General features: G+C 39.0%; 1 protein-coding gene across 2 annotated transcripts in view; it reads left to right on the forward strand.

The window, feature by feature from the left end:
* The window catches only part of PPP4R3A (protein phosphatase 4 regulatory subunit 3A), a 29298-nt gene extending 16358 nt beyond the window's left edge, over window positions 1–12940 (forward strand). For both annotated transcript variants that reach the window (XM_053376901.1, XM_053376911.1), the window contains 8 exons: window positions 662–793; window positions 895–997; window positions 2064–2222; window positions 3504–3673; window positions 6239–6381; window positions 7946–8136; window positions 9115–9341; window positions 11680–12940. In XM_053376901.1, the coding sequence (XP_053232876.1) occupies window positions 662–793; window positions 895–997; window positions 2064–2222; window positions 3504–3673; window positions 6239–6381; window positions 7946–8136; window positions 9115–9341; window positions 11680–11778 (1224 nt within the window). In that variant the 3' untranslated portion in view covers window positions 11779–12940. The remainder of the gene's footprint in view (window positions 1–661; window positions 794–894; window positions 998–2063; window positions 2223–3503; window positions 3674–6238; window positions 6382–7945; window positions 8137–9114; window positions 9342–11679) is intronic.
* The last annotated feature ends 3152 nt before the right edge of the window (window positions 12941–16092 follow it).

The raw sequence follows: 16092 nt of genomic DNA on the forward strand, positions 1-16092 counted from the left end.
CAGTGACTGTGGACCATCTTTAGTGGCACTGAGTGGTTTGATTTTCTCCATGTGCATGTCCCTCTTGCCTCCCTCACAGAGCAAGTGCTGGAGAGAAATTATTGCAGCTGTTGCTGGGAACCTTGTCCTCTCTATTCTTTGAATGGGAGAAGGCGAGGAGACTTCATGCCAGGCCAGTGATGCTCCTATTAAGAACATCCTCCTATTTTGTGCTCAGCTACAGGATGATGTAGAATATCTCTGCCTTTTTCTGGGTTGGATTCTTGGAGAAAATGCAGAGAAACTTGATGCAGGACAGCCTCACTTGCTTCTTCATGAGTAGGCAGCAGTCTGTCAGTTCCCTACTCCTCACATGGTAGTGATGCATCTATTGGAATTTGGGAAGTACATTTATATGTTAGAGTACTTGGCTAGCATCTGCATAGCTGCTTCAGGTAGGCCCAAGGATGTGTATCTATCCTGCGGGTTTGAAGATGATCCCATGTTTTTTGAAATTTTCCTTACATCCAGAAACGGCATGAGTGGCTTCTATTATGAAAACACCCACCCACAGTTCCTGCTTAGATCCAGGCTTTTATCTAGAATTGCCTCCTGGTGTGTCTTATTTTGCATCTTAGTTGTTACTAACCAGTTCATTATTTAATTTTATTTTTTAAACCAGGATATTTTACTCATTAACCTCATCATAGAACACATGATTTGTGATACAGATCCTGAACTTGGAGGAGCAGTCCAACTGATGGGTCTATTGCGTACGTTGGTGGATCCAGAAAATATGCTAGCTACTGCCAATGTAAGCAAGTATTTATGTGCAGTCATAATATACACCCCCAAGTTATTAAGGCACTTTGTATTATGTGCATTAGGTATAAATTTATTTATTTTTTTCTGCAGAAAACAGAAAAAACTGAATTCTTGGGATTCTTTTACAAACATTGTATGCATGTCCTCACTGCACCACTACTGGCCAATACTACAGAGGAAAAGCCTAGCAAAGGTGAGGCAAGAAATCTTTTGTTGAGGCATCATTTTCCCTATTAAAATGCTTTGGCAAGAGTTTTTTTTTCTTTAAAAGCATTATACAAATAATAAACTGAATTATGCAAATAATCTGAACAAATTTCGTAACTAGCAAAATGACAGGGTATGTGTGGACGGAGCTGCTGTTTCAGAAGGAGTGGTGTGAGGCACATTGCCCTGTTTCATCCTTATCAATAAAATCCAGATCACTTACAGCTGGGGGGGAGGGGAGGACAGTTTTTATTTTCATCAAGCAGGTCTTCCAGGTGTAGCACTTCAGAGCTTCCCATAATAGTGAAAATTCATGTACAGTGGTACCTTGGGATGCGAACGGGATCCGTTCCAGAGCCCCTTTCACATCCTGAATGGAACGTAAGACACAACGGTGTGCGGGTCGCGTTTTGCCACTTCCACACATGCGCGTGACGTCATTTTGAACGTCTGCACGAGCGGTGAAACCTGGAAGTAACATGCTCCATTACTTCTGGGTTGCCGCGGAGCGCAGCCCGAGGTATGACTGTAATAGAGATCTGAGCTTAGTCTTGGCCCAGTCACTAAGAATCATCCCTATACCTTTGTGCATAGCCCCATCCTTTGCAGTCATCCAGCACCTTCATGTGCTCCCAGCAAATGTGGTTTGAGTTTAAGGGCAGGAAGTAGATCACTGCATGCCTGGATAGAAGGCACTTAAGACTGTGTGTGTCTTGCTGTCCTCCGTGTGTGCAAATGGGATGGATTGTTCTTGTACATCTCATAAAATGCATCAAAATTGAACATGCAGCTTTTACACTAATAAAAAACTAAAAGATATCAAGGAGGTGGAAAAATGTCTATTATGTAGTGATTTGTCTATGGTGCTGGAATCAGTTAGTATGTTTTGCTTTATAAGCCAAACAAGTGGAACAGAAAATTAAATAAGCCCAATCTGATTTCTGTTTTTGTTTATGTTGCAGAAAATAAATTGTGAGGAGTTTTATGTATCAAAAAATAATAAAATATTTGTTTATTTTTATGTGATTTTTATGTTGTCTGTTTTGTTTTAGATGACTTTCAGACAGCCCAGCTATTGGCCTTGATATTAGAGTTACTAACTTTCTGTGTGGAACATCATACATACCATATAAAGAACTACATTATAAATAAGGATATCCTTCGAAGAGTGCTAGTTCTGATGTCTTCAATGCATGCCTTCTTGGCACTATGTAAGTATTTTCATAAAAATCATGGGGATTTACAAATAGTCATGTAAAACGCATAATCACAGACAGCTAATAAGAGCCGTATTTAAGATCCCAGAAACTAATTAATCAGATCCAAGTAGCATTGATACAAAGCATACTAATAGACTGTTAAGTAAATCAGTTGTGGAAACAACATTAAAAAGATCTGAAGGCCTGGCCAGGTGAAGAGATGCATATAATTAAGTATCAGGAAGCTGCCCTGCCACTACCTAGTAAAGCGTATTGCTAGAAAGGGGTATTGGCAACCAGGCAATAGTTGTCACACATTTCTGGATCCAGTGACAACTTCTTAAGGAGGGGATAAACTGTCTCCCCCATTGCAATGAAGTATTATTCACTCCCTAGGCCTTTCGGTCATTTTTTTTTAGCGTCAACCAGGGTTGAGGGAACAACCCTTCAAGCAGCTTGGTCACGTCATCGGGTTGCAGTAATTGAAAGTGATCTGACAAACTTGTCATTTGTGTGGAGCTGCTGCATGTCTCAACCAACCCAAACCATCTGAACTTTTTGTCTGGAGGATCAGCCATTGTGGTGCTTCCATTTGTTTTGGATTGCAGCTCCTGTCAGCACGGCCAATGGTCAGTGGTGATGGTCCAAAACAAGTGGAACATTGGCCTTGTTCACATATCATGGTTAGCCAAGTTAACAGACTGTACAAGTGTGCTAGCTTTTGGAGAGGAGCTCACAGCTGCTTTGCTACTCTCCTGTCCTAGCACAGCAGCTAAACCAAACTTAGTGTGTCCAAACCCAGGATTGTGATTAAGGTCTCTTCTCCTTAACCACTACCTGTAATCAAGGTTTATCCTATGGTCACAGTTCATGGTTGAGGAAGAGAGACCGTCACCATGATCCTGGTTTCAAGACAACATACTATTCCAAACCTTGGCTTAACTGCTGCTCTATGCTGTGCTAAAGACTGGAGGGAGAGCAGATGTGAGCTCCTCTGCAGGAGCCCATTCATGCAGTTCTGGTAAGCCATAATAAGCATACCATAATAAGCAAACTAGAGGACTGGCTACCTCCATTTTATGGTGTTATCTGTAACATAGTGACTTGTCAGTATATTCTCATCTGATTGATCTTCAGTGTTCTTGTTTCCTTTTCATCATCACATACTACTATGTAAAAGTGTTGTGAATTACTTAAGCTGTGGGCCGTTCTATTAAAGTTGGGGTACTGAGGATGTTGTTATTGGAAACCAAATGTGAAAATTGCTTTTAAATAATGATTTTTCTTCATTAGGTGCCCTGCGTTTTAAAAGAAAGATAATTGGGTTGAAGGATGAATTCTACAACCGCTATATAATGAAAAGTTTTTTGTTTGAACCGGTGGTCAAAGCATTTCTCAGCAATGGATCTCGCTATAATTTGATGAATTCTGCTATTATAGAGATGTTTGAATTTATCAGAGTGGTGAGTACCACTTTCTAGAGAAGGGTGGATGTTGACACTGCAGGTGCTGGTGTCAAAAACATTATTAACTCTGAGTATGTTGTATAGGAGGGAGTTGCAGATAAAATAAGGTAACTCCAAGTATCTTCTTGGAGAGGGAAAAAGAAAGTTTGCGGAATGTTGGAATAGGAGGCCTTTCAAGGCAGAAATATTTATTTTTTATATTGATCACCTCGTTAGCGCTCTAGGTTATGTGCAATACTTCAGTTTAAAACCTAAGTGCAAACGGTGACTGTCAAATTCAACACAAAAAACCAGACCAACACAGTAAAACCTAATTCTAATGACAATCTAATCACATTAATATTCTGGAGTGCTACAACAATTTCGCAAAAGCTAAAAACAAACTACCATCAACTGTTTTTAACAACTACTGATGTTAAAAAATAATATTTGGAAGATATTTTTTAAAAATATTAAATCAAAAAAGTCATTCATGTAGTCACCAGGCAGGCACCGGAGTGCATTCACTAACAGAAAGAGGGCCACCAACAAGAAAGCCCTCTTTCACTCTCTTATAGCCACCTGCCACACTTAAGTTTGCTTATATTAAGGCTTGGGTAGGTACATACTCACCCAATAGTCACATCATATTGATAGTGACAGAAGCATGAGAGATGGCGCTGCTTCTTAGGGGAAAGCATTTGTGGTCAGCCTTGTTTATAAGTAGGAGTAAGAATGTACCAATGAGGGCAATTACTGTGAGTTGGGACATTTTGAGCCATTACTTTTGATACATATATAGAAGTTGAAAAGATGGAAATCCACCTGGTTCAGAAGATTGTGTCTAGTTCCCTCAGGGCCCCAAAACAGAACTCTTCAAACAAATTACAACAACAACAATCTTTATTACAGTCCAGAGACCCAACAGAACATTACAAATCAATACACAGTTCATACAGCCTACCTCCAGGTTAATCAAGCATTTTGTTTAGAATATAGGGCTCATTTGTTCTTGCAACCACCGATAAAAACTTTGCCACTGCCAACGTTCTAGCTTTTATCCGGTCTTCCAGTAGGAACCTGACATAGTGAGCCTCTGATTTTCCTGGGAAAGGCACCAGCAAGGGTAGTATCAGTTCAGCCCTGGCCTGCTCATACTTCGCACAATGCAACAAAATATGATTTATGGAATCGATGTCTTGAGCACACGAGCAAAGTCTGTCCTGGTAGGGAACTCCTCTCAACCTACCATCCAGCACAGCACGAAGGTGAAAAGCCTTCGATAGTTAGGTACTGTCAGGTTTTTGATGTAAGATGTTAACTCAAAGACATACCCATACTGAACTCCCGCTGCCAGTGGACCACAGACTGCGTGCGATCGAGATCACAAGTCACTGTGTGCATTGTCCCATAATCTTTGCTTTAAAACCTTTTGGGCGCCTTCATAACCCAGGTAATACAGTTTGGGGGGGAGACAGACCAATAGAGGTGGCTTTTTTAGCCATGGTTTTCTGCCATTTGCTGACAAATTCCTCATTGGTCAAATGTTGGTACAGACCCTTCCCTAGATTAAACACTGAAATCCTGAGCCAATGTTTTAGGGCAGCCCACCACGCTCTAGCTGAAATTGGGCATTCACCAGCTTCCAACAGAAGTACGGAGTTGGGGACGCAGTTAGGTACCTGCAGCATCAAACAAATTAGATTGTAGTGCACTTCAAGAAAATAACGAGCGCCTAAGGTGCAGTACTGAGGCAGTTACTTGACTGAACACAAAGGAAAACCCATCTCTTAACTACCCAAGGATAGATGGTGGCTCACAGTGGGTCATCGCTACTGAAGCACCAGGATGTTGAAGATGAAGTTTTTGGCCTGGAATGTGGTGCAAACATTTTTTTAAATTGCAAGTTAAAAAGTGTTTGCAGGTTCGTTTTATAATGTTAAAAACGTAGCAGTCTTCAGCATAGATAATCTGAGCAAAATTAAAATTTGCATGTTCTGGCTAATAGATATCTGGCTAGGCATCCTGCTCAAAGAGTAAAGGGGTTAGACTTCAGTTAGAGTTTATTGTAAAAATACATTAGTGGCCATCTTTTGATCACAGCACCTCTTTCATGAACTGTAAAATTGTCACTTGTAATTTTCAGTTCCTGGAAGAAAAATGAGAATGGTTTTCCGAAATTTCGCTGTTGGCATATTTTCAGAACCAGCTCCTGAGTCAGGATTTTAAAAAGATTTCAAAACCGTTCAAACATTTTGTTGGGCATCATAACTTTCCATCTGTTTACTATTCTTTAATCATAGAAGACACTTTCTAAGCGCCAACAATGTGTCAGGGACTGATTAAAAACATGGTTCTTCCTAAAATTTTATATTTTGATTTGCTGCATACTTCCATTTGCTGCATTTTCTGTAATGACGGCCATGTTTACCTCATGCTGCTTAGTAGTTGTTTGGATGAATAAATGACTAGGGAACAAACTTAGAATAATTCCCTTAAGCATTTTTAAAGAATTTTTGTGTGGCTTTTCTATGCTTCTACTATTTAACATCTTTAATTGGAAAAAATAACTTTATTTTCTAGGAAGACATAAAATCCTTAACAGCTCATGTAATTGAGAATTACTGGAAAGCACTAGAAGATGTAGATTATGTGCAGACATTCAAAGGTTTGAAATTGCGTTATGAACAACAAAGGGAAAGACAAGATAATCCCAAACTTGACAGGTTAGTGTACACCAATTGTTAATGGCTCTTTCATAAAACATTTTCCTATTGAGGACAAACTAGGGAAAAATGAACAGCACACTTTGGTTTTGTTTCTCAGATGGCTGCTTTTAGTGTCAGTTGACTGACATATTTTTAAGTGAAGATCATTAAGTGAAGCTATAAGCCACTGAACTGTGTTGGAAGGATTCTTTAATTAAGCCATATCAGGATATACAGAGAAATATACATCTCCATACAATTGACCCAGATAATCTCTGGTGGATGACTATAACACACATGCTTATTTCCCAGTGCCAGAAAAAGACATAAAGCCCTGGAACTTATTCTGTGATGCAGTACCAGGTAGGCTAAAATATTGTTCTGCCGGCTACCAGCTTCATATTGCAGGTGTACTTTGTATGCATATCCAAAGTTTGCAAATCATTTGTGAGAGTGTCTCTCCTTGCCCAGATCAAGCAGTTAAGACTTACCATTTGTGGCTAAATAAATGCACCTCCAAGGTAAGAAACCCATCAGGTTTGGATTCAAACTACTTGTGGGCAGAGTTCTGTCCACAATACTCTGCCATTGGAGCAAGGGTGGGAAGTGATTTTGCTTTCCCCCCCCTTCCTCCTGCAACCCCTCATGTCCCCTTCAGAATAGCCTGGGAGATGGTGCTGGGGGCTGAAGGGGGAATCTGCAAAAATCCACCACCATTTCTGCTTTCCTCCAACAAGAGCCTCTGTTTCATCTTTATCCATTCCGCAAACAAGCTGTCTGGATACAGCTCATCAGTTGAAAGCACAAACTGTCTACTTTATCCCTATGAAGAAATGACTATTTCAGGCAAATTGAATTATCTCAAAATACAACTTCTTTGGAGGGGGAAACCCCAATAAAAAAGTGTGTGCATTGATTCTAGTTGTTTGGTTTATATACTCACATACACACATGGGGGGACACACACACTAACATTTGCATTCATTCCTTTTGGTCTTTGGATAAAAACCTTTGGCAGCCAACTCTTTTTAAAACATTCCATTTTCATAGATTTTCATCATAAAGGTACATGTAGATTCTTCATGTTGGTACATGTTGGTCCCTCCCAACACTATGATTCCATGTATTTTTGCAATTAAATAAGGTGCACAATTTTTTTGGTAAGTTGTCTCATTCATCTCAGTGCATCTTAGATGAGCGTCTCCCTGGTGGTTTTCAAACTTCAAAATGTTCTACAAATTACACCTGCAATACGTAGCTGGCGGTCAGAAGTGCCCTATTCTTTCATCAATCACCTGCATCAGAAATTCATACAAGAGATGAGAAGATAAAAAGGCATGGAAACAGTGTCAGGAACACACACCTAAATGAAATAATGGTTTCTTGATGTACATGTGGCTTAGCTTAATGCTAAAGCACATCCACAGCTTGCATAGTGATTGTCCTAGTATATTAGTTTCTAAAAATATTTCTTTAGGCATTGTATCACGTAGTTGTGTGAGAGAAATGTAAAGGCTCATTTTTTAAGCTCTTGCTTTAGCAATATGTGAAAAATAATTTTTTAAAAAATCTTTTTTCATAGCATGCGTTCCATCTTGAGAAACCATAGATACAGGAGAGATGCAAGGACCTTGGAGGATGAGGAAGAGATGTGGTTTAACACTGATGAAGATGATATGGAAGATGGGGAGGCTGTGGTGCCACCTTCTGACAAAAGTAAAAATGATGAAGATATTATGGATCCTATAAGTAAATTTATGGAAAGAAAAAAATGTAAGTAACTGGGTGGGGTTACTATATTTCAGCTTTAAATAGATTTAGCTACCATAGGGCTGTAAATGGATATTGTAAGGTTTAAATGGACATAGGGCTGTAGCTCAGTGGAAAAGCATCTGCTTTGTAAGCAGAAGCTCCCAGGTTCAATCCCCAGTATCTGCAGGTAGGGAGATAGACAATACTATTGTGTATTGTATTGTATTGTATTGTATTGTATTGTATTGTATTGTATTGTATTGTATTGTATTGACAATACTAAGCTAGATGTACTTTGTCTGACTGTATAAAGCTGCTTTCTGTGTTTCTATTGAGGAAGCTTTTAATGCAGGGGTTGCCCTCCAGAAGTAGCTGGACTACAACTTTTATCATCCCTGGTCATTGGCCAGTTACGGCTGATCCATCAGGGCAAAGAGAACACTGCCCCACCAACCTTAACCTCCCCTTAGCCAGACCATGTCTGCCTGCCTTCTTCCTTCCAAACAGTGTTGCCCTTCTAGAACTCATCAGGAAGGTGGATGGGGACAAAAGTAAAATTAGTTGGCTCTGCCTTTCCTTGGTACTAGATCCACCTACTCTTGGTCTTTCTGACTTCTATTCTACTAGTCCAATGGGCACCAGTCCCATTGGCCATCCTGACTGGGGCTGATGGGAGTTGGAGTCCAGCAATTAATGAGAACCGCAAGTTCTCCATCCCTTTAATGTATTCACAATTACTTTATACACCAAAGGCCTGTGTGTGTCTGTGTGTGTGCGTGCATGTGCATGTGCACATGCATGCACGCACACACACAAGTGCATGTGTGCAGCACAGCTAATGAGGCACAGAGCTGCCTCCTGCACTTTTAAACAGTAATAAATTCGAACTAAAATAAACAGGAATGTAACATAAGCATGATAATAGCACTTTTTGTCTCCTTAGCCTGTTGGATTTCATAGTGGAACTTTTATTAAAGCTGTATTTCTTTTAAATTACAGTTAAAGAAAGTGAAGAAAAAGAGGTCCTTCTGAAAACTAATCTTTCTGGTCGCCAGAGCCCAAGTTTCAAACTTTCTTTCTCTAGTGGTACAAAGGCTAATCTCACCAGCCAGTCATCTGCAAGTAATTTGCCTGGGTCTCCTGGGTCCCCTGGATCTCCCGGGTCCCCTGGATCTCCTGGATCAGTTTCTAAAAGCACATCTCAGATGGCAGCTATAACTACCAAGGTACTATTTTCACTTGACTCAAATCATGCTGTTATCAGAACTATTCCACGAGACAGCCAATCTCTGAATTTGCCATTTGGGAAATCTATAGGTGATTTGGATGGAGTTTGCAGCTATCTCTCTGCCCCATACTTTTAATATGGTCTATACTTAAAAGTAAAGGAGACTTTAAAAGAATAGTTGCTTTTGTGCATAGATGCCCTGTAAAATATATACAAAACATACTGCCTTCAATAGAAATAATTTTAGGGGAATTCATCTTGTTACAAGCAAGATATTTATTAATTAATGAGTTTTTTACTATAGTTTTGTCCATTTAGACTCCTAACAGAGTTGCTTAGGAAATACTTCTATCTCCCCTGTACATTGACTGAGATTGGGATCAGACAAATCAAGGAGGCACAGCTAATTTATTAACAGAATGTATTCTGTCCTTTGGACCCAAGTCCAAGTGTAAACATTGAATATAAGCCATATGTTAAACAAGATACATGGTAAGCATTATGGCATTATTTTAAACCATAGCAGCACAGCCTTCCTGCCCTATGCTGCTTTTAAGCAGAGTACTTGGCAGGTAACTATGTCTATGCAGAACCGCCAGCTTCAGTCAGCCAGGTCTCTTATCATACATACCAGGTTAGTTTCTTCTCCTAAATTAAATCCTATATGTTAGGTGCGTGGTCTGTGTAATGCTAAGTCATTTTTTAGAAGTAAACTAGGGTTCAGTGAGTATTTTGGTGTGAGAAAAGAGGACCAGAATATGGGGGAATTTTAGTGCCCTAAACTCTGTTCCCCAATATTGGCCTCTTACTCTTGCAGGGCTGTCTGTGGTTCCACCACTGCGCAACATGTTCCAATCATTGTTAGCATCTGCTTACTTTTCATATCTCAATCATTTTTGTACTTTTATGTATTCTTGGAGCAACTTCAGAATGCCACAAAACAGCCACTGGTCTCAAAAATCAGCTCCACTGCATAGGTCTCCTTTACAAGGAGACTTTTTCTTTTTCTTAAGACTTGGTTTGTGGTTGCTGTAGTCTTGAAACACCATTTAAGTTCTTAAAAGCATGAAATGTTTTCTAGCATTTTAGAGGTGGTGATGAGATGAGGCAAAAGGAACATTTTTAGTTTTCAGCCGAGTATTGCTAAGCCCCCCAGCACAGTTGCTTAAGCAGTTTGGTTGCTTTTGGTGCTCATGCATGTTGGATTTTAGGATTAGAATCATTCTGTCATAGAGTTGAAAGGGGACCACAAGAATAATCTAGTCCAGCCCCCTGCAATGCAGGGATCTTTTGCCCTGCGTGGGGCTAGAACCCAGAATTCTTCCCCTAAATTGCACTCCATATAACAAGAAGTATTTTATGAAGTGAAGCATTTTTATTTACTTGTGCCTAGTCTGTCTTCTAGGCAGTGTACATGAGGTTCTTTTTATTATTGCAACAAGCCTGTGTGTAGGTTAGGCTAAGAGATGGTGACTGGGCAATGGTCGTGACTGAGAGGGAAATTAAATCGTGATCTCCACAGTCTTACTCTGACACTCTAACCACAGTGTTTCCCTTGAAGCAGACTTTACTATGACTGCTTTCTAGGATTGCAGCTTTGAAATGTGTACTTTTAAAATCCATCAAAGATGGTATGTCTTTATCTGCGAAACTCTGTGATTGCTTTGACCCACTAATAGATAGAGAGAGAGAGAGAGAGAGAGAGAGAGAGAGAGAGAGAGAGAGAGAGAGAGAGACATCTGATAGTGTGTTTATATTATGGGGCTGGTCTGCATGCATCTGTCATATATACATATATAATGTTATACTATCTTTTCCCTCCAGAACAGCCCATTGTATTTCTGGGAAGGGGCTATTGGGTTGTTGTTTTTATTTTTATTATGTATTTTGTGGTTTTATATCTTGATTTTATTCTGTGAATGGCCCTGAGACCCCTGGGTATAGGGTGGTATAAAATTCAGTTAATAATAATAATAATAATAAATAATACCCACATTATTAATCTTTGCTTGCATAGCACTGTGTGTTCCTTTGTATGTGTTAAGCCACGTACAGCTGCTTTTAGCTGCTCATCATACCTGAGCATTGTGCCCCTTAATTGCTAGCAAGAGTCATCTAAGTATGTATATTTTGGTTAAGATAAGAACCTCTTGCACAGTATAGGAATTAATGGCCATGCATTGCATTTATGTTTTTGTCTCTGAATATTGTAAATTTGTATCTGTGTGTTTTACATATATATCAACTTACTGGAGTTTTAAGCAGATCATTTTAAGTCCATTTGAAGGATGAAACACTGGAATAGCTAATGTTTGTAAATCTTTTTTTCTTTTCAGGGAGGCCTAGTGGGGCTTGTAGATTATCCTGATGATGATGATGAGGATGATGAAGAAAGCATACCTTTATCACAGAAAGCAAAGCTAGAGTCCTCATAATGACAGCTCTGAAATTTAATATCAGTTGAGGGATAAACAAAGTTTCCAGAGGGGGAAAAGTTTATAATTAAAAACTATAATTTCTAATGAATTACTGTGTATAACACAGATCAACTTTTAAAACATGGATTTCTGCTAGTCAAGTGCCAATTTGAAGGAGCAGAAGAAGAGGAAATACTATGCTTTATGGAAAAGACATGCCTTTGACCTCTCCAGCTTGGACCACACATTGCCCTTTTCTCAGGGAAGGAAACGGAAAAAAATATATATGTAAAAGCCAACAGGGCAGGAGTTTTGGTAGTGGAACTCTGGATTGGCTGTTCAGTTTGTTACAATCAGAATATGCTTTCTTGGACCATGTACAAGACTTTGAAGAAAATGCTTTTTCTGCCCTAATTCTTCACTAGCTAAGAATGCCAGCAGTTTCTTTGTCTAAAGAGACCTGCCTTTGAAACCATACATTCTGAACATTTTAGTCAAGCTACAACAGGTTTTAAAGAAAAACTCATTGGGGGAGGGCTGAACATAAGTTTCCTCTTTTCTTTCTTTCTTTTTTTTTAAAAAAATAATCTGTTCCCTTTTGCCCTTTAAACTGCAGATTTTTGTTTGGAGCTAAGGGATTTGTCTATCCCTTGATTAAAGATTGAATGGAATTCTAGATGTGGTCACTTTTGTGTCATATTTTTATTTTGCCCCGAGTGTATGCTTAGTTGTTGAGTATATATTTGGGACCATTAAAATTTTTTTGATGTAATATAATCTCACTGTTGTGCTGGTACCTGTTTCACATGTGTAATTCTGTTCTGCATCACAATTCTTGATATGTTTAGGATTTTATGGGAGATGGTATAGTTTTTATTGAAAAAGAGCAAATGAATCTTGCCACAATGTGCATACAAAAGCAATACTATTTTGTGACTAAATATTTTATATTAAACTTTACATCATCAACTGTCTTGAAACAATTCAGGGAAATAGGTTGTTTTTAAAAAAATAAAAAATAAAATAAAGAAACCTATAAATATGAAATTAGTATTCCAAAGAGATTTTGAAATTTCCTAGCTTGGAACCATGCTGGTACATTTAAATCAAATTTGAAATGGTTATTTAAGAGTACTGACACATTTGAGTTTTAAAATAAAAACAAATAGAAATGAAACAATTTACTGCATTAGTGGCATTATTTAAAAACTTCTGACTCCCTTTGGAATACCAGTTTTACTTTCACAGATTATGCTGGGGATTTGAAATATTAATGTGGATTCAGGTTATTAATCTATTCTAGTTCTTGGTAGGAAAATATTGGTATAACACTGGCTATCTTTTGTCTGCTCATTGCAAACTGGACTAAAACTTTGGATTCCATAAGATAGTTATAAGGACTGAATTTCCATTTGCTAGAAACGTGTTACTGGTTGCTTGTTGAGGAGGTGGAGAGAAGACTACAATTTAGGATGTGTTCTATTGTATAATTTCCAGAGAGATTTCTCAAATTGGTATAGTAATAGTTCTTGGGTGAACATGCACCTCTGTCCCTTCCTGCGAAGAGAAAATATCAAGTAGTTGAAAAGTATCCTATTTTTTGAATCAAAACACCACCATCTTTCCAGGAAAAGTTCCGTTCATTTATCGCTAGAGGGGGAGAGTTGCTCAAGTTCAAGTTTTGAGGTTGATACATTCCCTGGAAAGTATTGAGTCCCAGTATAACCCAGTCATCCCACCATCTAGAATCAACTGTCAACAGCTGCTTCAAGCATCACTGATGGTTTTACCCATTTTTATACTACAGAATATCCCTTTATGGCCTTTAAGCCCTGAGGGGTAGTTTGAATTGTATTAACTTGTATCTGGGTGGAGGTTTTCGATGTTTTTTTAGTGCTCTCTTTGCTCAGTATGTTTGACATTTGTTATAACATGGAGTTCTCTTAATATATTGGACACACTTAAATTTTTGTTCTTTATAACACTCTACCTCAGTCAATAAAGGAAAAAGTAGGCTGTCTTTAGCATTAAAAAAATTTTTAGTAGGTATTATACTCACTGCAAGGAGAGAATCACATTGTTACTTCTCTTTCCTACATAGGCACTATTAAATAATCTGGATTTGATCCTGTGCCATATTCACCTGATCCTCGTGTTCTTCAGTTAGAATTTTCAGCACCTTGCCTAAGTGTTTCCCAAGATGTCTTGGGAGATGTTCCAACATTTACAGTGATTCAAAATTATTTTGCTTGTTGTAATGCAAACCTGTGGTTTTACCATGGACCAGAGAGCCAATCACTTTCAACCTAGCCTAGCTTTGCAGTGTCCAAGTCTAGTATTCTGCCTGTTGAGTTAAACTTTGCTCTCCACACAGCACCTTCCCCAGTTGGCACCAATGGAAGTTCTGAGACTATATTTTGGATTATGATTTGATGTTAGAAGCATAAGGTGAAACTGCGCTGTGTGGCTCAGCCATGCGGCAGGCCTGCCAAGAATACAGAGGAGTGGTTTTCCTTAGATTTTAAGGAAAGAAGGTTGGTGTCTGTAGGGAATGCTGTTTGAATGAGAGCAGGAAACTTGAATAGGTTACATTGATTAGCTCAGAGCCCACAATAAATGGGATATGGATCCATCTTCATAGGTGTGAGTTTGTAGTATGTCTGCAATGAATTACTTAAATCACATGCTCCAACAGTTCCTGAGGATCATAGTATATTTTCTGAAGCACATCAAGCTACCAATGGATTAAACAAATAACATCCAGTATTGTGTGTGTCTCCATCATGTGATGATAGGGGAAGGGGATTAGCTAGTGTGCTTGGTGCTCCCAGGAGGCAAAGTGCAGAGCTTTCAGGCCACCCACATACAAATAATGGAGATAGGAAGCTTACAGGTACAAATTTCTTACCCTTTTTCCATATGTTGAAAGATAGGGAATTAAGAACTGGGTTACAAATATCAACGAATTTCCTTCAGCTGATTACCTACTGAAGATTTCTAATGCAAAGGTGGGTAGATTAAAACCCCTTCATGAAACACCATGTTTCACCCCTATGAAAACTTTTCTGGAAATTGTAACCGTCATATTTACCTTTTCTTAATGTTTGGTTACAAGTACTACATAAAAAGCCCAGCTGATGTATTTATTCATAGCTGTCCTATTACCTTACTGATTTTTGTCTGGACAGAAGGGCAGGAGTAATACGTTTTTTTAAATGGGATCTTCTGCCATGATGATTTTGGTCTACTGGTGTACTGTTCAACCAACTCTCTTTTCTCTGAGTGATTATGCGCACACACAACCTGACATGACAACTGTTCCTCCGCAGTAAGGAGAACCCTCCTACGGTGTCGAAACTATTTTAGGGTTAGTTTGGTCCCATGTGGTAAAGGGAATTAGTACCACACATGAGTATGCATGCCATACTTTATTTTCAGGGATGGGGGGAAATCTGCCCTGCTTTTTGGCTTCCCAAAAGTGCGCCTTCCAGATTACAAAAACACAACAAAAATGAGAGACTAATGCCAGCACGTAGTAAAACTGTGGCCTGATAGATCAAGCAGCCATGTGATAAAAGCTTCCTAATTAGGCAAGGCAATGCAGCTTGCAGAGTTATAACCATCATAGGAAGTTAGGATGTGGACACCTGTATGGACCCACCATCTGCTGCTTACAGAATCTAAACATTCTAGTAACCATTGTCACCATTGTCCTCATCACGTTTTGGGTGCTCAGTTGGAAACATTTTGCTGACTTGTGCTTGTCCACATACATGGACTCTAAAAACCTTCAAGCTTCATTTAAATGTCAGTAAAATTGCAACCCAGCCTTTGCCACTAAGGATGGGATTTATTTCAAAGAGCTCCTCTAGCTTTAAATACATTTAATAAATAGAGCTGCTACCAATAGCTTCTCCTTGGTTGTGATTTCCCTGTTCTCCTGCTTCTGATGATTGAAAAAATGGTGTTGGGAAGGGGCACCTTTTTTCTGTCCCACTGCTTTGCCAAGCCCATCCACTACTACTTTCCAAGAACCGAGATTCTTTTTAGAGGACACATGAATGGTGAGGCTTTGTTAATGCTTGGGACTGTTGCTAGGAGACATTTGGAGAGAGGCGAATAACTCTGTTTACAGTTAGTGCAAAGTATATGCCAAAATGCCTTCACTTTGGAAATCCCCAGTTTGTGTCAGCTGCTGTGAGATGGCAACAAGGTGCTTGAGAAAATAACAGCATTAACGTTTTTTTTCTTTTCAAGTGTTGTTTTAAATTTCAAACAGCTCTTCTGAGTTCTGCACGACCTTTTTTTCTATTTAAAAAAAAATCATGGGAA

The sequence above is a fragment of the Podarcis raffonei genome, chromosome 1 (genome assembly GCF_027172205.1).
Source record: "Podarcis raffonei isolate rPodRaf1 chromosome 1, rPodRaf1.pri, whole genome shotgun sequence".
NCBI classification, from domain to species: domain Eukaryota; kingdom Metazoa; phylum Chordata; class Lepidosauria; order Squamata; family Lacertidae; genus Podarcis; species Podarcis raffonei.